Source organism: Kwoniella botswanensis, chromosome 1 (genome assembly GCF_036426115.1).
Source record: "Kwoniella botswanensis chromosome 1, complete sequence".
Lineage (NCBI taxonomy): Eukaryota > Fungi > Basidiomycota > Tremellomycetes > Tremellales > Cryptococcaceae > Kwoniella > Kwoniella botswanensis.
This window is the reverse complement of record NC_088599.1, coordinates 10,729,925-10,750,634: the sequence shown is the minus strand read 5'-3', so window position 1 is coordinate 10,750,634 and position 20,710 is coordinate 10,729,925. Positions and strand designations below refer to the sequence as shown.

Genomic DNA, 20,710 nt, shown 5'->3' with positions numbered 1-20,710 from the left:
ATATACTTGAAGAAGAGCGATGGTATCATTTATAACTACCATCGAATCGAAAATTCTTTCGTTTGCGAGTTTATCATGGCGCGATTAGGCGAGTTAACCGACACCCGCTTCGCTTGGCATCATCAGTATTACCAAGCAAGCCGTTTTATCGTTTTATCTTCTGCTGAGTCAATTGCATGCAGCCCAATTGGACAGCTCGCATCCCTCCATCTGTGCTCCATGTATGGTCTTACTATATCGATGCATTCAAGATATGCATGCTGTCCACGTCTTCTACGCGACGCTTTTCCGTTGCTTTTATGCTTGTTCCAAATCACTCGATCTGCTTCGCCTCTTTCTCTATCCTAGTAGATCTGCGTTCCCTGATGCGCTAATAGCAATGATTGTCTGTGTAAACAAGAAAGATAATTCAATCAGCTTTGATCCTAGAGCCGCTAGTCCCTGCTATACCATGCGATCTTCGCCAAACACGGCCTATCTGCGTGACGATAAAACGGGGACTTACCTCATCTTCCAAATACTTGGCTACAGCGATACTATCACTCAAACCCTTCCTCCTTCTCGTCTTCAAAACTAAGTCCCTAGCTAACGCTTGTCCAGTGGCAGGTTCAAGTGGTCTGAGTTGGATGGACGAATCTGTTGGGTCTCCAGGAACGACCGACCAATGATCGAAAGACATCTGTACGAAGGCTTGACCCATCGTCGCTGTACGTAGATCAGTTTCGAACCCATTGGCATCTAGTACTGGCATGTGCGCTTTGACCGTGTATAGGGGTGAACCGGGTTTAGGTATGTCACGGGTTACGTGTCCTCTTCGTCGAGACAGGACGGTGTATACTGCTGCTACACAGTCGGCGGGAGCTTGTACTTCTACATAGTAGACCGGTTCAAGTAGACGGGGAGTTGCCTAGATGATAAACAACCATGAGCTGCTGATCAAACTTGTCCACCTGATATTACTTCAACTCACGAGTAAGAATGATGAATAGCACACTCGTCGAGCTGTAGGAATAATCTGACCACCACCTCGATAGATTGGTTCTTGCGCTAGATTAGCATCGAGAATCCTGAATTTGACGCCTCGGATCGCTGAACGAGCGAAAAACCTCCATCAGCGACTACATTCGCAACGCATCTATAGCTTGATAGCTAATCCGACTCACGTTCGTCACACAATGGTCCTTCCCTTGTACCCCACTGGAATCCCTGTTTGACACTCTCCCTAACGCTGCTCAGCAATTTAGTATCCACCTAGAAACAATTCACGAATCCGGTCAGCTCAAGAACGTCTTGAGATCCAACAAGAGAACAGCCAACTTACCTCAGAAGGTAAAGTGTCGTTGATCAAAACATTAGGACCGTTTTCTTCAGGACCGAAAGCCCAGATATTACGCGAAGCCAGCAGATCCCACTGGTATTTGCTCTCAAAGAATTTACCTCTCTCCTTATTTGTCATTCTCATCGTAACCTTTCCAGACTCGATGTCATTCGCTATACCGGTTTCCAACGGTTCTGAGATCATCGTAAGTTTGTTTCTGCAAGAAGGAAACCCAATCAGCTTGAGTTAATCATCATGCAATTACACAGCGGGAAGACAGGTCCACTCACTTCTTATTTGGTGTCTCAGCATAACATTTCAAAGCCGAAGTTTCCACTACCGTCTCACAGAACTTGGTTACAGGATCAGAAACTTTAATTTCTATCTCTGAGAACACCTTCCTCAGATCATGTAATATACAATCCAAGTATAATTCTCCGGTACCCAATATTATGTGTTCACCTGACTCTTCAACTTTGGTAGTGACCAATGGGTAAGATTTATTGATTTTCCTCAAACCCTCTAACATTTTGGGTAATTCTGATGGTGAGATTGGTTCGACGGCAATTTTGACAACGGATGAAGTGATATGTTTGATGGGTTTGAATATGTATAAATCGTCTTCGATATCTTTGGAGACGATCGTAGCCGTTTTGGATATCGATGCGTCTACTCCGGAGAGTAAGACTAAATTACCTGCTCCGGCGCTCGGAACATCAACGGTATACCTGATCGCGTTTCATGAGCTTCACGATCTAGTACAATAGGTTATACCAGAAGCTCACCTCGACTCATCGATCAACACCCCCTCAACTATAGCCGAGACCATATCCTCCTCGTCTTCCAGTGAATATCCTTCTCCCAATACCTTGACTGCCTGTCCTACTTTCACAGTACCACTCATGACTCTGCCGTATGCTCTGAATGTCTCAGCATCAGAGGTATGGTAAAGTTTGGCGACGTGGACAACTGTTGGACCTTGAGAGTCACATTTCACCATCGAATCAGTCAAATCGGAAGTGAGAGGACCGGTGTAGGTGTGCCGTACCTAAATTGAATGCGTGAGCTATAGTCACATAGTTTGACCGTGCCATCGTGTATAAGCTCACCTTGGTCTCGGCGTTCGCTATAGGCGAAGGAACATGTTCCGTTATCATATCCACCAACCCGGTCGAAGGACCGAAGAACGCTTCTAGGACCACCTTCAACAAGGGTCTAACATCCATCTTGTACGCAGCAGGTTTAAGTGTTATCCGAAGATCTGCTAATGTCTCTTTCAACGTCTCGGAATCTTCACTCAACACCTGTACACCCCAAATCAGTAAAAGCACTTGACAAGTGAGATGACACTGACCTGTGTGTACAATTTATATAATGGCTCCAAAATGAAATGCACGAAAGACCTCTTTGATTCTACATCTGCGGGTTTCCTCGTGAATTTCCTCTTTTCCTGATCGAAGTAGATATTTCCCCATAATCTCAATGCGAATTCATCTACGTCGAAGGAACCGAACGTATCTGAATACATAGATGCGAATGTTCGAAGAGTGAAACACCATCCCATTTGCGTCGACGCGAATGCGACGTTTCCACGTTCAGGTGAGAGCCGGTAAGAGTCATCAGGATCAATCGATCTATAGTTGGATTAGATAGGTGACATCAATTTGAGTTGTCATTCGAGTCTTTTACGGATTGCTATACCCGTGTCCACTTACGCAATGATAGAGTTCACTTCTTCGATAGTATGCTTGATCTTGAAGAAGGCCTCACTAGGAGGTAATCTCAATTCCAATATCAACCTATCCATCTTATTCACCACTAGTACCAAATTCAACTTCTCCTGTAAAGCATGTCTGATGATTTGTTCTGTGTTGTGCATGACACCTTCAACCACATCCACCACTAGTACCACACCATCAACCAATCTACCGACGGACGCCACTTCATCCACGAAATTGACGTGTCCGGGAGTATCGATTATGTTGACTAAGCTGGATTTCCCCTTTGAGTTTTGCAAGACCAATGACATAGGTCCTGATTTGATGGAGATATCTCGGGAACGCGATAGTACATGTGTATCGGTGTAACGTATCTTAAGATAACACATCATCATCAATCTGCAATATGGAACGAGAGGAGAAGACTCCAGGACTCACGGGCTTATCCACATCATAAGTCATCTGATGAGTCTCAAATACCAACATATCCAATAACGAGGTTTTTCCATGATGGATGTGTCCAGCTACCATCACATTCCTTATCATCTCTGGGTATTTCATCAGATCTATCATGAAGCTGATTTGAGAGGTACATCACGTCAGTCTTGTCCTTCAAGTCTCACAAATAGAATTCAGGAGCATAAGATAGCGATATACTAACTTTCTATCGAATCTAGTCTCCGGCAAGTCCTTCTCCTGTACGGTGAATCTCTTCACTTTGATAGGAGCTACGATAGGTTCAGAAAGAGGTTGTAAATCTTCTTCCTGAACCATCGCTTCTACATCTTCACCATAAGTCTCTTCAGCCGTAGCGTAATACTTCTTATCTTCATGTAAAACCACCTGATTACCTGCTGTACCTACATACGCCTCAGAACCATCAGCTGGACAACTCCTATAAGGAGACAGTACGAATCACTGACCATCAACACCATGTAAGGTCATTTGCATGCCCCTATCCTCATCATCTTCCATCTCCTCATCTTCATCTTCCAATCCTTCTAATGGAGCATAACTCTGAGCGGGAGCAGAAGGTCCAGGAGCAGATGGTGCAGATGGGACGATCTCCACATCGGATTCTTCATCTGATTCTAAATCTCCTCCGATATAGTTACCAAACTCTACAAGACAAAAGCAATGTCAGCGATGTATCCGTCTGCTTAACTCGGAATAGACGCACCATCGTAATCTTCGGTGGACATTTTGAGTCGATTGGACGGATGAATGTGACTTTCCTGGGGATGTAAAGATCTTGGGCAGTCACAATACGATTCGGACTGCTTTTTCGGTCTTAGATGTGCGAGATTGACGGATGCTGCAGCTATGCAAGGTGGTTGTTATTGGATTTGCAGGAATCAAGCAGCAAGCAATCGACATTCGATGTTAGATGGTCTGCTAGAACAGGTGAATGTGGCATTTCACAGGGAAAAATAATCATCGACCCGCTGATTTAATCCATTTTATCCCAGAAAGTCGGAAACCACCCTTCCTGTCATGTAGCTCACAAAAGTGCATACATATGTAGGGTTACACTTTCGATAAGACACAAGATAATATAGACGAGCAGTCCCCCTCACATCGACCCTTCAAGATGTCACGACCAACCACATCCCTTATTTCTCGCTCAGCCCGACATGGGATCACCTCCCGCTCCTTGTTCACCTCAGTACCCAGGTACTACTCCAACGAACCTGAATTACCCCCTCAACCGAAATCAGCTGAAGCTCTTGGATTCAGAACTCAACCCGGGAGACAACGTCAATTACCTACGGATCTCAAGATCAACATATCTCCTTCGGTCAGGAAAGATCTGTTCAAAGAAACTTCAGGAGTGAGAATTGAAAGGCAACAGGCGAAGAAAGGTGTGAGTTGTTCATCGAATATTGGTAACTGCTGTGTGGACGAATGCCAGAAGAGGGTTACAGCCACGTCAGGAGCTCTGAACTGTAGAGGGCTTTAGCTTCGAGAGATAGATCGTTAATTTTCCATACAGCGATTGTGCTGACTATATGTCATACTTCCAACGTTAATAGCGCAACGAAACCAAATCCAGAATCACTTTGAACCCTCGAGCGTCCAACGAAAACAAAGATACACTTGATATCAACAATATCCAAGAAGAATCGAACTTCTTCGAGAATTCAGATCTTACTTCTTCCGGTCCATCCACTTCTACTTCTACCTCTCGAAAAGGATCTTTGAAAGATGTATCGTTGGATGTGATCAGCGAATCACCTTCCAGATCGTCTTTACCTCCTGATGTGATCAGAAGACAAAGAAAGGAGAATAACCGGACAAACAATAGACAAGGACAAGGACAAGGGCAGAACCAGAGAAATGCCAGAGCAGGTAATAGACGGGGAGCATCAAGAGATACACCCAAATTAAATGCGAGAGAGAAAAGGGTGATGCTACCTAAACGACAACTAACGTTCGAAGTTGCCGATCATTCCAAGAACGGTTTGTTCGGTAAGAACCCCTTGTTGTTGCAATCCAGCAAGAGTAGTGTAATCATTGGCTTGGGTCATCGTGAGCTGCTATTCCAATACCTCGAATCACACAATGAAAGACAAGCTGACCAGTTTGTCCTGTAGCTCGTAAAACATCATCAACGCACCAATCCCTATCCACACCTCAATTCCCTTCATCTCCTATCCCGATTCTATCCCCTCTACCATCCAAGTCATCCGAACAAGCTATTCAAATCGCTTCTTGGACAGCAGCGTTGAACGGCTCTATAGCGCCCAGAGTCAAGGGCAGGCTGGAAGAGATTGTTCGAGCTCAGTTAGGTAGATGAGAGGGCAAATTAGCAGTTGGACTACGAGAAGAGTATGAGCAGGAGATATATGTATGCACCACGAATCGAATAACTCAACATTATATAGTCCTTTCATGCATGTACTGTAATGCAAAAATTCACAATTGCCCTTACTCATACTTGATCGAGAAACGTATCGTCTATCGTTCCAATGTTGATGACATCGACTCTATGCTGTTCTCCGATCAGAGAAGCCACCTACTGGTTGGTTATACGCCATGGAACAGAGAACAGCATAAAGCCCATTGCTATTTGTTCCAAATATACTCCTATGCGTTTCTCCGGGAAAAAATATCACTTGATCATGTGAAAACCCTGTGTATTTGTTTGAAGAACCGCATAGGCTATCGTTCCAATTGTACTCATTGCGTGGCTATGCGTTTCTCCTGTCATCATGAGAACAGCATAGCGCTCGATTTGAAACTTTATATGGCTTAAAAGACTGAGCTCTATGCTGTTCTCTTGTCAAACCACTCTGTGGCATAGCCATACGGATTTGGCGTCGTCAGTCATGCATAAGAAATCGATATCATATGATACAATGAGCAACAAAGTGACAAGTACAGACAGAACACTATTTCAGACCAATCAATCCTCCTCGTCATCCATTCTGTCCTCTTCACTCCCTCCTTGCCCATTGCCATCCTCATCTTCGTTCTCCCTCTCACTCCCTGTAGCCACCACATTCCTATTGTTCCTCGTCTGTTCTATAGGCTGATTTTGTTGCTGCTGTTGTTGCTGAGGTGAACTAGGTTCATCATACGTTTCATTCGGGACTGGTGCATCGAACCCTTCATTCGGTAAGGATGGCGATGATTGTTGTCGTTCGATCAGACGGCGTAAGTGCATCGAACGAGGTGGTGGGATTGAGTTTGGGTGAAGAGATGGTGAAGGTGGAGAAGGCGGTCGTTTGGCTCCCTACATACATGAATACAGGGTCAGTCAGTAGGCTACTCACGCCTTCATGATTGACATAGTACGTAGCCTCTCTCCGCAGAAGGTCTCCTGAGACGCATGAAGTAGATGGTACCTTCGGCCACTTGTTCCACAATATCACGCTCCGAAAGGACATTACTCACAGCCATTCCGGGAGGTACTTCCCTCCTTCCTCCCCCACCCGAGCTTTTCACCTCTTCCAGCCCCCATTCTTGCCATTGACCCCCAGTCCTCCCGGTTTCTCCAGTCCATTCTCCACCTCTCAGGTTCATCGACATACCGATACCAATCGTACCCAATAGATTACCTACTCCCTTCCCTTTACTTCCACCTGGTTTCTTTCCTAGACTTTGTGGTCGACCATAGGGGTATGAAGGGTGTATCTGATTAGGCAGAGTCTCATCCGCATCAAATCTCGGTGGTTCAAGTTCGATAGGTATATTGAGAGTTTCATCGTAGCCTGGCATTACCGACCAACCTGTTTCGGGTGGTTCGTCGACTAGTAATGAAGAAGTGTAGGAGGGTGTGTGGTGAAGGACATTATATCGTGCGTCCTGTTGAGCCCAGTGCATATCAGCGTCAGCGTTCATTTTATCTCTTGCAGTGATCGCGTTACTTACTGTGATGCTCGTCGTCATACTGATCACTGCTTCTCAGTGATATTATCATAAATCAACATCAGCATAACAGCTGCATCTGAGAAAGTCAAAACACGTCCATCTCATCAGCTTGAAAGGGTAGAGGTTGGTTGAGTGAAGCGACAGCAAGGCTTACGTAATCAGGAGATTCTGCCCAAACAAGAAGAGGTAAACACGCGACTAACATCTCTGGACATACAAAACGTTTGACTCTCTACTCTACATCTACTGCCTCCCTTTCCAACTTCAACAACAATCTGGTTCATCTCTTGCTTTCGTTACAACTATCCAACACATCTCATTCAACAGAAGGCGCGATAACATCTAACATATTCCTTAAAGACACAGAAGCAACGGCACCATGGCGTCCACCAAAACTCGTAGAGCTCCTCCTACCAACGTAGTGATGTCAACACCCCCACCGCAAAGTAGGAGTAAGAGTATGTATAGTGAAGTCGAGAAGCAGGGCCTGTTGGCGAACTTCGATATAGAGGGTGAGTCCGATCGTCGATCTCAGATGAGCTGGATAGGCTGATCTGATATCCACTTGACACTTCTGCCCGTTCAAATAATTTGATTCATGCTGGATTCACCACCGGACTGTTCGATCCGACGCACTATACCTTCTTTCATCTCCTGTGATGATATACGATTGAATGCGTTCTCAGTGGCCGACAAGACACTCTACTTCCGGTCAATACTCTCCCGTACCCTCGCCTCATTCAGAATGAGGGAAGAGTCCGAGATCCTTTCTATCCCGAGGGAACTGAGGGGTATGACCTTAGCTGAATTGGAGAAGAAATGGGGCGGTGGATGGGCAGGCACGTTGCAGAAGATACGAAGGGAAAGTTTCGAGAAGAAAGAGAAAGTGAGGGAGGAGAAGGAGGAAAAAGAGAGGGAAGAGGTTGTTAAAGCGAAGAGGTGAGTTTAGGGTTGTCTCCGTTGATCTCCATTTATCATGCCAGTGAAGTATACTGGAAAACCCAGGGCGTCGTAGCATATCGTCTTGAGGTCCTCTACTGATATGTATAAGAACCACAATTTAATCTGTACTGACTTTCGCGCATGTATAACAGGAAACGTAATGGTACTGCAACCACAGATAACTCACCCGAACGAGGAAAGAAGAATCGTGAGTGAATCTTCCAGCTATGCTAGATGTGAACGACACCAGTGCAGCTGAACTAACAATTGGGTTCATAGCTCGTCGAGATGCTCCAACACCGTCTTCTACACGCAAAGCTCAACCACCTTCATCTAAAACACGAAGTAAAGCTGCTACGTCAGCAGCAAATAGGAAAGGCAAGAGTGTAGCCGCGCCTTCCACATCTAAAGGACCAAGTGTGAGTATCATAGCAACCACTGCATACCACGTCTGACGTAACTGTCGGATCCAGTCTCCTATTAGATATAGGCCTATAGCTGATATTCAATCATGTGCCAGTCCCTACCCCAAAATCACATATTCAACCCTGCCTTACCACCCACACCTCTGTTCGCCTCTCGGTCCAATCCCAATAGACCTCTCACCTCGCCTCTATCTAAATCCTCTACGAGGAGTAAACCGACTTCATCTTCACGTCCACAATCAGAACAGGAAGAAGCTTCTACTTCAGAAGAGGAAGAGGAAGAAAATGACGGTGACGATGATCTGCCTAATCCGGAAGAGATCGAAGCCAAGATGTTATCTTCCAAGACGCCTTCATCGAAATCGACTTCATCGTCAAGTAGATTGAAAAAGAAGAGAGAACCATCATTAATATTCCGTCAGTCACTCGCTGCAAACACCAATAATCATACTCATGATGACAAGGAGGAAGTAGAAGTAGATAAAAATGGAGAACCATTATCTCATATATCGCTTTCTGACGGTCGGACCATATCGTTCAACCCTTTTAATCTTACTCCCGGGCGAGTTGAGAAAGAGTTGAACCAAGGTGAACAGAAATTGTCAAAAGATGAAAAGAAGAAGGTACAAGAACAGATTAATGAACAGGTTATAAAGAGTCTAAGAGAGAGGATGGAGAGGTGGAAGGTATGATATTCTAGTATCGCTTGGAAGTGATAGAAGTGGGGTTTTTTCTTTCTCTGCTTCATGTTCTGATTCATGTATCTCTCTCTCTCTATCATATATCAACTTGTATGTTTCTCTTCCATGTTTCTTACTTCTAGTCGAATACCCATTCCAATACGCTAATATACAAACGAAGTGACATGAATTATATCTTATCTCATATACCTATCAGCCAAGATCGTCGGCGTAAACACCACACGTATTGCATGTGTTGTATAGTTCGATCGAGATCCTCAGCCAGGTCACAATGCACATTGATATATAACAATACACATAGAGAAATCATAACCCATCATTCATCGATCATCATCTTTTAACAACAGTCACAAGTAAAACCTGATCGCTGATTCACCTTCCTGTACCCTGACCATGCATCTATCTATACGTTCATGGAGTTGATCAAAGAGATCAAATGAGCACTGTCAGATGCGTAATCCGGTTGAGCTACTTTCCTACATTGATATCTGACTCTAGGTTGGTCCTACATCAATTATAACACACTTGTCAGCCTGCTTACTTCACTTCTCTAGTAGATCCCAGAATGTATGAAAATGATCTAATCCGCTGAGTAACTCACATTAAAGGAATCTTGTTTAGCCATCATTTGGAAAGTGAGTGTTTTACCGGTAGCTTTCTGGAAATACGAATTCACATCACTTCCTTCGTCCTATACATGCGTCATGATCAGCTCCAGGTAAATCCGATCAAATTTGCCAATACAGCTCACCTTTAATCTCATCAACTCGTTGGCACTGATATCCATGATTTGTTCAGCTTGCTCGTTGAACGCTGTAATCCAGAATGATCCAGTATGATCCATTACGTTCATCGAGAGAATATATCTGTGATAAGCAGATTGTCAGCCTGGTCCTAGCCATTTCATTTGCGCGCACACTCACCTATGAATAGGTGCATCCCATTTCCTATCACATTTCTCACAATGCCAGCCCGAACCATCATCCACCACTTTCTTATTACAACCCTCTGGGTTCGCACAAGCTGGATAACTGAAAGTCTCCTGTTTAACGAAAGCGATAGTCGCTGAAGTGGTGAAATAATCTGTCTTTTCAGACATTCCCAATCCTTCATCCTTAGCTTCTCCGATAGTCTTGAGTTCAGATGGTTTGGCGCCGACTCCCGCACCTGCTCCACCTGCTCCGGAAGTGTTATTCATGGCGTTGGTGTATTGTTGGAATTGGGTATTTCGGCCTTCCGCGTCGAACCTATCAAGTAAAACCATCAGTCATCGATTACCCGACTGATGCTGAATGGAAACAATGTGAGGAAGTCATAACCGTTAACTCACCATCCCCTCAGTTGGTGAGCTTCAGGAATATCAGGGTTGATGGACATTGTCGCAGAGCTGAACATCGATAAAGATCTACCACCGAAATCACCAACTTTGACACCCTTGAAAGCTACGACAGGTTGATCGTCCGCTTTGAAGGTATCGGCCTGCTTACCCCACAGGGTAAGTCGGACACTGTGACCGGAAGAATCGACTAATTGGATATCTCGTTTGGCGAACTATTGAAGTATCACAGTTAATCAACTTGATCAACACATAGATCACACAGGTCAAAATGAGCGATGATCCAACTTACAGGTTTGTTGGTAGCCTTTGATGTTATTTCTCCCATTTCACCCACTTCCTTTACTATACCGATGACATCTGCGATACTGTCTGTTAGTGGAAACCCACCAATCGGCTTGTGTGTATCTACTTACCACATAATTCGTCCTTTTGCACATCTCCTAGCTGATCGATTCCCTTAAAGTTGTACTTGACTTGAGGAACGGTATCATCATCGCACTATGCAGGGTTGTCAGCTAATTTCCCCGGACGAAAAGTGCCGTTACATAAACTAACAGGTTCGATTTCCGTTTGGTTCTCGAACATGATCTCATACTCGTTATTAACATTGCTGAACTGCTTCTTGGCGATGTTAATACGAGCTCTTGAAATGAAGAATACCTAATCACCTGAGTCAGCTAGATGTCTGTATACACCTCAGACCTAACAAGCTTACCTTCCCTTCTTCGAGTAAATTGTAGAAGTTATCTACAGCCTCGTTGAATCCTGTAGCTCTGATTTCTCCCTATTCATCACGATCAGCTAGCATCCTTCCATCTGTGATGAGAGCGTCTACCATATGACTCACAGTCTCGTCCATGAAGGTTACGCTGAACAACTTTCCTTCACCTCGTTGATTGGAATAATGTTTGATATCTGATTTTTGGGTGACACGAGCTTTGATGGTCCATCTACAATTTAGTCGCTATATCAGCTAACAGCGGAAGTCGGCTAGCCTTCAGCTGGTTGACTCACTTGTTCTGATAAGGACTCAATCCTTCGATAGGATATAACGGACCAACTTCAGCTTTTCCTCTTCCACCTGCACCCGCTCTAGCTTGAGCACCACCTCTTCCAGTAGCCGACTGTTGTCTAGCTTGGAACCCGCCGACTTCCTGTTTGGGTACCGGCGCTGGTGCAGCTGATGTGGATGTGGATTGATTTCCTTGTTGCTGTTGTTGTTCGATGTTGGTGGGATTACCAATCTTCTCTCCATTCCATGGTACAGTCTCCAGTTGAAGGATGATCACGAGTCTGTAAAATCACCATGTATGAGCTATATTCGCATGAAAGAACAGCACGAGAAGAAAAGCTCACTTTCTACCTTGTACTGCGTTGGTTACATATCCTGTCAATTTGATCAATACGTTTCTATCTATCTCTTTCGATTCGACCATCCCATTGAGCTGGGTGGCAATCATAGCTTGGATAAAGTGTTTTCCATCGGATAAGATCAGTCTGTGATTCATCATAGGAGTCAGCTTGAGACATGGCTCGTCCTCGTCCACCTGCTAGCTGAACTCACCTGTATCTGTCTTGTCCAGAAGCGCCAGGAGCGTTGATCTTCTTTACGCTCAACACTTGTAAAGTGGGAGTGACACCTTCAGGAGCGTCGGCAGAGTTGAACACCAACTCGCAAAAGCCTGCTGTAAGTGGACTTGACATGTTTGCTCGTGTTCAGAGGTAGTGGCGGTCAAGAGGTCTGAATGTGAGAAGGAAAGGAAGAAGAATGCGAGATGAGGAAGAACAAACGAATTGAGCAACGATCAGAGTGGATGAGTCAACCCTAGTCAATGTTAGACCGAGTTGACATAGGAAAATCACTCATATAGTCGCGTGTGGGACGCGTCAACTTTTCAACGCCAACGGGATCAAATCAATCATTACATGTAAGTCATGTAAATCGATATTACCCCGCGTAATATAAAGCTGGGTTGAGTTGATCAGCGAAGCAGCAAGGTCCGGAGAGGTATCTGCTAATGTTGCACTGTCACTTATTCACATTGACATATGATCACTTCGTGAATATCAACTCTCAACAACAGTATGCCAGTTCGAATATCATCAGAAGACGCTCCAGAAGCGGGTCCATCTCGCAGGTCTGTCCCGCCTCGAACATCGCCTGAGATGGATGGGGAGGATGGCATGATTGAAGAGGAAGGATGGACAAAAGAGACGTTCGAGAATCGAAGCATCTCCAAGAGTACCCATTCGGCTATCCCCTTGGTAGGTGCATTGTGCCAATCAGCTAACTGAGGCTCGATGTTGCTGGTAAGCTGATCCTCTGGTGTTCTATGTAGTTACGAACGACGATGGACAAACTGAAAGAGGTCATATCCCGAACAGAAGAAGGTCTGGAGATCGTCAAGGAGACTGCTATTGCTCTGGAAGATTCACAGCAGGATGAACCTGTAAGCTATCCCTTCTTGTCACATGTGATAAGCATGACAATCATAGCTGATGTCCTAAATCTACAGTCAATAGACGAAGCTGAAAATTCATTCTTCAAAGCCTTGGACCAGCGAGAATTGCTTACTATAAAGATCGGAGTGTTGGAGGATATCATCAATCAGCTTAGAGCAGGTGAAGAATATGTGAGTGAACTATCAGATTATTGTTACTCGATCGTCGTAATCTTCATTAATTCAGACGCTTTCGGGGATATAGTCGAATATCGAATCTTCTTACGAACAATTATCAATTCCGAGGGAGACCGAGTATCTGGGTAAATCGAAAAGAGGGAAATGTGAGTACGAATTTGACCTCGAGCAGTTCAAGGGACTGACTTACGAACACTTGATCACAGATAAAAATTCGAAGGAGTATGCCGACTTCCGTTCTGCTCTATGGGTGAGATTCCTGAAAAGACTATTACGTCCAAGCCAAATTGATTCTGATTTCCAAAGATTTTGTAGGAGGTCAATCATACGACAGCCTGTCCACCGGTCTCACAGTGGCTAGAGAAGGGACCGGATGATGAATCAGATGACGATGATTTCGATGTTGGTGGTGTTACCCAGAATTACAGATGTCCTATCACTTTGGTCCTGTTCGAAGATGCCACTACCAGGTGAGTCTCTGTACCTCTCTCCGCGGTGCAGTTTGACACATAGCTGATTGTTGATAATATTTGTCTTAGTAATAAATGTGGACATAACTATTCCGGAGCAGCCATTAGAGATCTAGTCGATAGTGCTCGTAAATCGCGAAGACCTGCGAAATGTCCTGTGACGGGATGTTCGGCTGTGTTAGATAAGAACGATCTGAAGGTAAGTCTGTACATTGGGTCAGTCCTGAAGAATACATAGGCTTATGATCTCGTCACTTTTGTAGCCCAACCCTGCTTTACAAAAGCGCGCGGATGAATTCGCCCGAAGAGAGAAAAGGAGGGAGGATGAACGAGAAGAAGGTGATGATACAATTGCGATCGAGGATGATGAGGAAGATTATTGATCAAGTCGACCCGTGAGAATACCATAACATAACGACGAGAGTGAACTGTGTACACAATTGAACGAGAAGTAATGATATATAATGACGAACGACCGAAACAAAACGAGTTCACACGCGATGGCGTTGTAAGCTGATCGAACGTCGACAAGTCCAGAAGAAACTGGTCGTTTTTTTCTGGAAGTCTGGGGCGAACAATTCTGGAATTTGCATACTATATCCACATCTGCAATGCACATAAGCACGAACACGATTATCAAGTTCTACTATATACATCGGATAACAAATATCTATTTCTGAAACCCTCCTACAGCCAATGGTTGTTCCATCTTTTCTGCCTTTTCTTTTGAAGTTCAATTGTTTCATATACTTGTATTTCGTTATTTTCTCTTACTCAGCTATCTTCATTCCCATGAACGAAGCCTACTACGTGACCAGGCTCAGTCTGCACTCCTGAGAAAGTTACTTGCTTCGAATGTCCTATTATAGGATGCCAAGTTTGGAGAAATGTTCGATCAACCTCAGTTTCAAACAAGCCAAGAAATCTTCCTTTCCTCCATGTCGTTCCTCATCAACCTTCCTGTAAAGAACGATAAATTTGGTCTTGTGCCCTTTCATTATCATAGTCAGATTTCCATACTGATCATCTTCTGATGCGATCTCATACACTTCTTCGCCATCGTAAGTACCTTTGGCCAAGCCTATTTGTGAGGCTCTCTCGGTGATCTTCATTAAGGATACGGTCGTACAACTGGCAAAATTGTGAATTGCAATGGAATTTGAGCTATGAAGAACCTCAGCCTGACACTCGGGATGTAGTCATCCTACAAAAAAATGATACGGAGATGAGACGAGATTAGCTAACTTACTAAGTCTCTTCCATTACTCCATATCACCCCATGCTTGAATTTCGAGCATTTCATGTTACAAGCCTTGAAGATCTCCTCTTGAACGAAAGTGGCGTAATCCCTGTAAGTCAATTGTTCGATGATTGTCTCGGCGGGTCCATCAATCTCATCGGATGAACACTTCTTGAAATTCAAGATGTCAATGCAATTTTTCACTTCGTGTAGACCTTCACCCTCTATATCCAATTCAGGTAAGACTTCTTTGAGGGGTGTGTTCACATCGTATCCCTTCAATTCAAGTGCTTTGTGTAGTGCTACTAGGGTGATGAACAGGCTCGATCGGCCAAGTGGGAATATGTCCTGTCACAGGTTTCAGTACATCTCACTGAGTCCTGTAGAGTGCAGAATGAGACCGGAAAAAGGAAGAGGCAGAGACGAAAAAGAATAGATAAGTACGGTATGACCCGAACCGAAGTATCAAAAAGTGGCGAACATGGCAAAGCTACGGCATTTTGCGATCTCGATGAAACTCACCGCTCCCACTACGTCCCGTTCGCCATCATGCGTACCCATAGGATAAGACACACCCAAAGGTTCGACTTCACCATCAATCTCTCGTATGATGGCAATTTGACATCCGAAAACACCGAATTTCCTGAAAGATTTTAGGATCTCGACATATAGGTCTCCGGGTAAGAGGTCTATGGTCTTTCTGAGATCGGAGGTGTCAGTCATGTTTTGTGTTTGTGTTTCTTGTGTGGAAAAAGGGGGATAATTCAGTATGTCGGATGTTCGATTTTAAAGCGCAGACTGACACCTGACAAACGTATATATATAATATGTAACAGGAGAATATCTGACTAGGCATGTTTGGACTTGCATTCTATAATTCGAAAAAAAGTTTGAGTCGACTCACTTGTAACTACCTTTCTTGGAAAGAAGAAAGGAGATTTTTCAGATCTGAGGAGGAATAGAACCTGCCGTGATTCAGGCGGGTCTTGGTCTTGATAGCCGACAAGTTGTCTCCAACATACTGTATTGGATTAGAAAAAACTGTATGTATGTATAATCTGGTACTGAAACTCAATTCGTGCATTGACAAGAAGGGGCCAGGCCAAAGCCAATTTACACTAGGATCTGCCAAACGGTATATGCATCTTCAACTAAAACGAGTGCACAGTAAAAACTGCGAGGATGCTTCGTAGGCCTTCATCGGCCATAATCGCGGTGAGGTACAGTTCATTTGATCGCACTCCCATCCTTTGAGCTAGTTATCATCCGTCTCTGTGCCACTGGTGCCTGCTACCGCTGACAACCTCTCCTTCAAGTCGGAAGCCAAGACCCAGATATACTTTCCCGTTTGGGTGTCGACAATGCATCGGCAGCTATGATACCGAGTAGGTCAGCCAATCAGGCCAGACCTGTGACAACGATCTGGCCGGAAGAAGGCTTACCTCAAGGGGTCAGTTGCACAATCATCATGACCGCAGCCTGAAGATCCGTCAGGGTAAGTATGAAGTGCCAAGTGGTGCTTGAATCCATCCGATGTGCCACTCTCTGGTGACTGTTTTGACTGTTCGGTATCTTGGGGCATGATTGTTGACTATACTGTAGTGAGTGCTTAAACAGCCAAAATTGGAGCAATAACGTACCATTGTGAACAGAGTGAGGCCAGTCCCACCATTATATTGGGTGGTCGTGTGTGGCGGGGGAGGCTCCTTCAATGTAACAGAGCTGACTGATGGTTCTTCTAAGCTTGAAAGGGAATTGCAGTAGCCTTGTGCTGTCATTGTCATATACCAACTTCTCACGGGATATAAAGGATGTACAAAATATGACGTCTGCTTTTCTTCATACTACCCTGAGTGATTTTGGGCAGCCATGTGAATCACACTTGAGCTTCAGGATGACAGTCTCCTGACCTGCTGACCTTGGAAGGCACGGTCCCATGTATATCAAGCGAATATGATCCTGGAAGCGTGCACTCAGTAGGCGGGCTAAGACATGATGGATTAGAACATTGCCTTTTGAGTGAATGATGAAGCGACTGCACACAATAATCAGAATGCATACAATCCATGGTTTTGGGCCCAGCCATTCACATGGCTAGGCAAGCTAATTCACTTCTTTTGCCAATAGATCCCAACTTCATCTCTGTTTGCACCAGTGATGCGGTGCACAGACATACTCGAGACGAATCGGATCTTTGCACCCACGGTGCCGTCATCTCCAAATTGTAGTCCTCCTGTCACTGCCTCCGTAGTTGGGTCACTCATCTCATTCAGCTCACAGGATTTGTAAATATAATCATCTTGGGTCCGGCCGTCTCGGACGATTCGAAGACTAAAGTACCGGCCCATGGAGTTTTTCGCAGGGACCACCATGATGATGGCCATGGCAGTCGTAGACGGATTATATACTGGTGGAAGGATGGACAGCAAGATCGTAAAGTCACTTGTCTGAATCTCTTAGGCAGCTTTCATGCGCGCATCCTATCGATCTGTCGGAAAAATATCCCTCGACGTAACTATGATCCTTGTACCTCGTGGTCGATTGAAGGGGGGAGGTATTTACAGTGGCCATAGCTGTTCTCTCAGTATCTGGCTTGGATGCCTTTTGAAATTCAGGCTTGTCCTCTGCGGGATGGATGTCTTGATGGCAAAATGAAGATCTAAGAGGAACAAAATCCAACTAATTCCCTTCGAAAGGGTGTTCTGGTATTTATAGCTTGCCAGATGCAGAACGGAAGATGCAGGTATTCCTGGCATCATAATGGGTTCTAGGAATATCCTCCTTTGTGAGAAGTGAGCAGACCTATGGAGTATGGATACACTTCTATGAATAACAGCAAGCCTCTGTCCTTCTAATCCACTTTGTGATCAATCTTCTTGCGCGATCCTCGGGGCCAAATGGTCTCACACGGGCGATTGGAGAGGCGAAAAACCCCTTGATACTGTGGAGCTAATGCAGAAAGGTCTAGATGTTCTTCTTATATAGAAAGGATAACTTAAGAACCGCGTGACGTAAAGAACAGGTCAATTTTACCAAGTCTACAGCTTAAGAAGAAGTGCAATAGAAACGTATTAACACAGATGGTGAAAGTGGCGCTTGTCCCCACAATTTGCCACTTGTAGAATAGCCTGCGAAAAGGAAAAACGTATAAGAACATATATATATATATTGGCTGCAGCGTGCTGTAGAATCATTGGCATGTTAGTAGCGTAGAGCTAGCTGATTCCACTTGTTCCACCGTGAGGAACAATGTGATGGAATTCACGAATACATACATGAAACTGTTTCGGGCCGTTATAGCTACGAATTTGGGAGGTCGCCTCAAGGTCGTGTTGATGCTGTGTCTGCTTCTTCTGTCAACACATACACAAAATGATGATCATCCTCAACAGACAAATCTCTTCACCATGAGACCGTACATGAGAATGGATGCAACACCGCTAATTCTTCTTCATCCCATACTCAGCCATGCGATGCGTTCGGATTCGTACGCTTTCTTTGCTCTGTCATGTGTTTTGGTTCCCGAAAGCTTGTCCCCACTCGTTCCTCGCCGCCGCAGTCTGATCGACCATTGTGTCACTATGACTATGGTGAAATGCCTTTTAGTCCACTCCCTTTAGGGTACACCTTCAATCCCTACGTCTCGTCACTTCAGCCAGATCAAGTCTATCTCGCAGGTGTGTTCTTATCTCAGATAGTCAACTTCACTACTCGACCAGTAAGTTGAACGAAGACCATGGGCCTCAACCTGGGGTAGCTCATTGCACTTCCATTGCATAGCAATCACGGAATCCCTTTGACCCTCTCCCCACCATTTCAACCCTGGTATTCCCGGACTGGGTTCTTCAAGAAGTTCGATCTGAAGTCCTCAACTCGCTGCCATCCGATCTACTCAATCCGGATGGTGTCAATCTACTCCTACAGTGTCCTCCAGAATTTGCCCAACAGCTGCATCAACAAGCCCAACTCATGAATCAAACTTATCCCGGGGTGATGTACTTCGGGTGGGGGCGCATGCCGATCGCAGAAAGCCCGTGACCTTACTCTCATTATGCACCCCGCCTTTATGGATGAGGAATAAGTGGCAGCATGACAAAGCATGCTGCTCTGGAACTACTGGGGATGACTAGGCAGCATGTATATGTCGCGCCGAAGTTATGCTCTGAGATATACCATCGACCATAGATATCATGTTATTTCATTCATTCTTCACCTCTGAAGTCCTTATCCATCTATTCTTGCTAGCATCTGCAATGCCCACACCGCGTTCGTTCAGACTTTCATCGCCCACATGTTATGATTGGCTTATCCTGTGTGATTCTCGCTGTCACTCTTTCTTGTTGCTTCCGCAGGCCCTCTTGCTCGAACCGAAGTTCATTGTCTTCAAGAAATCTTTGATCTCCTGTGAGATCGGATGGTTCTCATAATCAGCGGAACTGGCTGTATGAGAGTTGAGGGGAGAGCCGGAACTCGATGAGGCTTGCTTGGAGTCCTGGTGGGATGCTTGTTCGTCGTTGGGCATATTGCTGATAATGAGTCTACCGAAACATATCAGCCTTGAGTGTCCAAGCATCGGTCGAAGCGAGCTTACTGTTATCTTTCCTGTCTCCGGTCACGGGATGAGAATTAAAATCACGAATGATCTGGGAAAGAAATGCGATATAACGAGAGGCTGCTGAATACTATCAGTTGACCACCCTTTATATGATGCATAAGATTCCTGTTGAGAATACGTTTCTAGACCGGCGAGCGTTTCTCTGTGCTGTCGTAATGACATCCTTTCGTCCATGACGTTCGATTTGCAACCCGACATCTCGGAATTACTGTACATTTCGTTTCGCAATACTGCTCAAGTGTAACAGGTGAAGCAATGGTCTCCCCGAGAAGCTAGCCGAAGTGACAATGGAAATCTGAGGCCGGCCCAAAATGCATCCAGCAGAAAAAAGCATTCCGAAATGTAGATTATACTCAGCGTGCTTACGTATAACAGAATCAGGACAAGTACCCAAGTGTCAATTTATCTAAATCATCAGCTTTGGATAGAAGACGGACCACAAGTCGAGGACATGAATTCACCCGCAACGGTTCGGACCCCCCTATGACTGACGAAAAGATCTAACCTATACCCAACATTCTGTTGCTTCTATCCAAGAACAAAGGGTCGTGACTGTGCTTCGGAAGGGCTTGGAGGAAGTCTGCTTCCCACTTCCTGATTGGGACATGTATGATCTGTGGCACCCCTTGATCGAAGTATTCATACTTTCGCAATCATCGATGTTCTAACATGTATAACCAGAATCACTCCTTTGGCAAGATGCCCTTTGAACCTCGTCAGTGACGTTGAGCGTGTGAGAGCTCCTTTATCTCTGAGTTCTTGCCCAGACCTTAGATGTCTTCAAGCGAAGACATTCGTCCTGCTGCTTCCATGAGTGAACCTCGTACACACCTCGCTAGGAGCTTGCTTCGAATTCTCTGAACCACCATTCTTCACACCATGCGGCAACATCATCGATGCCGCATAACTCGTTTATACGCTGGTTGGAC

The 20,710-nt window shown here is 44.9% G+C and overlaps 7 protein-coding genes across 7 annotated transcripts; 3 read left to right on the top strand and 4 right to left on the bottom strand.

Moving 5' to 3' along the window:
• Positions 1-339: 339 nt before the first annotated feature.
• On the bottom strand, positions 340-4,238 carry L199_004052 (uncharacterized protein; the record flags this gene model as incomplete). The annotated part of the gene is made up of 14 exons (XM_064889780.1): positions 340-387; positions 506-907; positions 971-1,089; positions 1,164-1,251; positions 1,322-1,535; positions 1,609-2,046; positions 2,104-2,366; positions 2,428-2,622; positions 2,673-2,952; positions 3,034-3,410; positions 3,475-3,613; positions 3,698-3,896; positions 3,960-4,157; positions 4,217-4,238. The coding sequence occupies 14 exons, from the start codon at positions 4,236-4,238 to the stop codon at positions 340-342; spliced, it is 2,982 nt and encodes a 993-aa protein (XP_064745852.1).
• A 389-nt stretch (positions 4,239-4,627) lies between these two features.
• L199_004051 (uncharacterized protein) lies at positions 4,628-5,833 on the top strand (the record flags this gene model as incomplete). Its single annotated transcript, XM_064889779.1, has 3 exons — positions 4,628-4,900; positions 5,070-5,565; positions 5,631-5,833. The coding sequence occupies 3 exons, from the start codon at positions 4,628-4,630 to the stop codon at positions 5,831-5,833; spliced, it is 972 nt and encodes a 323-aa protein (XP_064745851.1).
• Positions 5,834-6,442: 609 nt separating this feature from the next.
• Positions 6,443-7,428, bottom strand: L199_004050 (uncharacterized protein; the record flags this gene model as incomplete). The annotated part of the gene is made up of 3 exons (XM_064889778.1): positions 6,443-6,772; positions 6,934-7,344; positions 7,411-7,428. 3 exons carry the CDS (start codon positions 7,426-7,428, stop codon positions 6,443-6,445), a joined length of 759 nt encoding a protein of 252 aa, XP_064745850.1.
• A 361-nt stretch (positions 7,429-7,789) lies between these two features.
• L199_004049 (uncharacterized protein) lies at positions 7,790-9,469 on the top strand (the record flags this gene model as incomplete). Its single annotated transcript, XM_064889777.1, has 5 exons — positions 7,790-7,922; positions 8,097-8,349; positions 8,505-8,560; positions 8,632-8,771; positions 8,873-9,469. The coding sequence occupies 5 exons, from the start codon at positions 7,790-7,792 to the stop codon at positions 9,467-9,469; spliced, it is 1,179 nt and encodes a 392-aa protein (XP_064745849.1).
• Positions 9,470-9,881: 412 nt separating this feature from the next.
• L199_004048 (uncharacterized protein) lies at positions 9,882-12,521 on the bottom strand (the record flags this gene model as incomplete). The annotated part of the gene is made up of 13 exons (XM_064889776.1): positions 9,882-9,983; positions 10,080-10,169; positions 10,230-10,344; positions 10,402-10,725; positions 10,809-11,029; positions 11,107-11,174; positions 11,231-11,315; positions 11,373-11,477; positions 11,533-11,601; positions 11,665-11,767; positions 11,832-12,110; positions 12,174-12,314; positions 12,382-12,521. 13 exons carry the CDS (start codon positions 12,519-12,521, stop codon positions 9,882-9,884), a joined length of 1,842 nt encoding a protein of 613 aa, XP_064745848.1.
• A 381-nt stretch (positions 12,522-12,902) lies between these two features.
• L199_004047 (uncharacterized protein) lies at positions 12,903-14,309 on the top strand (the record flags this gene model as incomplete). Its single annotated transcript, XM_064889775.1, has 8 exons — positions 12,903-13,082; positions 13,157-13,267; positions 13,334-13,450; positions 13,524-13,602; positions 13,663-13,706; positions 13,772-13,926; positions 13,996-14,125; positions 14,190-14,309. 8 exons carry the CDS (start codon positions 12,903-12,905, stop codon positions 14,307-14,309), a joined length of 936 nt encoding a protein of 311 aa, XP_064745847.1.
• Positions 14,310-14,789: 480 nt separating this feature from the next.
• Positions 14,790-15,889, bottom strand: L199_004046 (uncharacterized protein; the record flags this gene model as incomplete). Its single annotated transcript, XM_064889774.1, has 3 exons — positions 14,790-15,032; positions 15,176-15,514; positions 15,689-15,889. 3 exons carry the CDS (start codon positions 15,887-15,889, stop codon positions 14,790-14,792), a joined length of 783 nt encoding a protein of 260 aa, XP_064745846.1.
• Between the last annotated feature and the right edge of the window lie 4,821 nt (positions 15,890-20,710).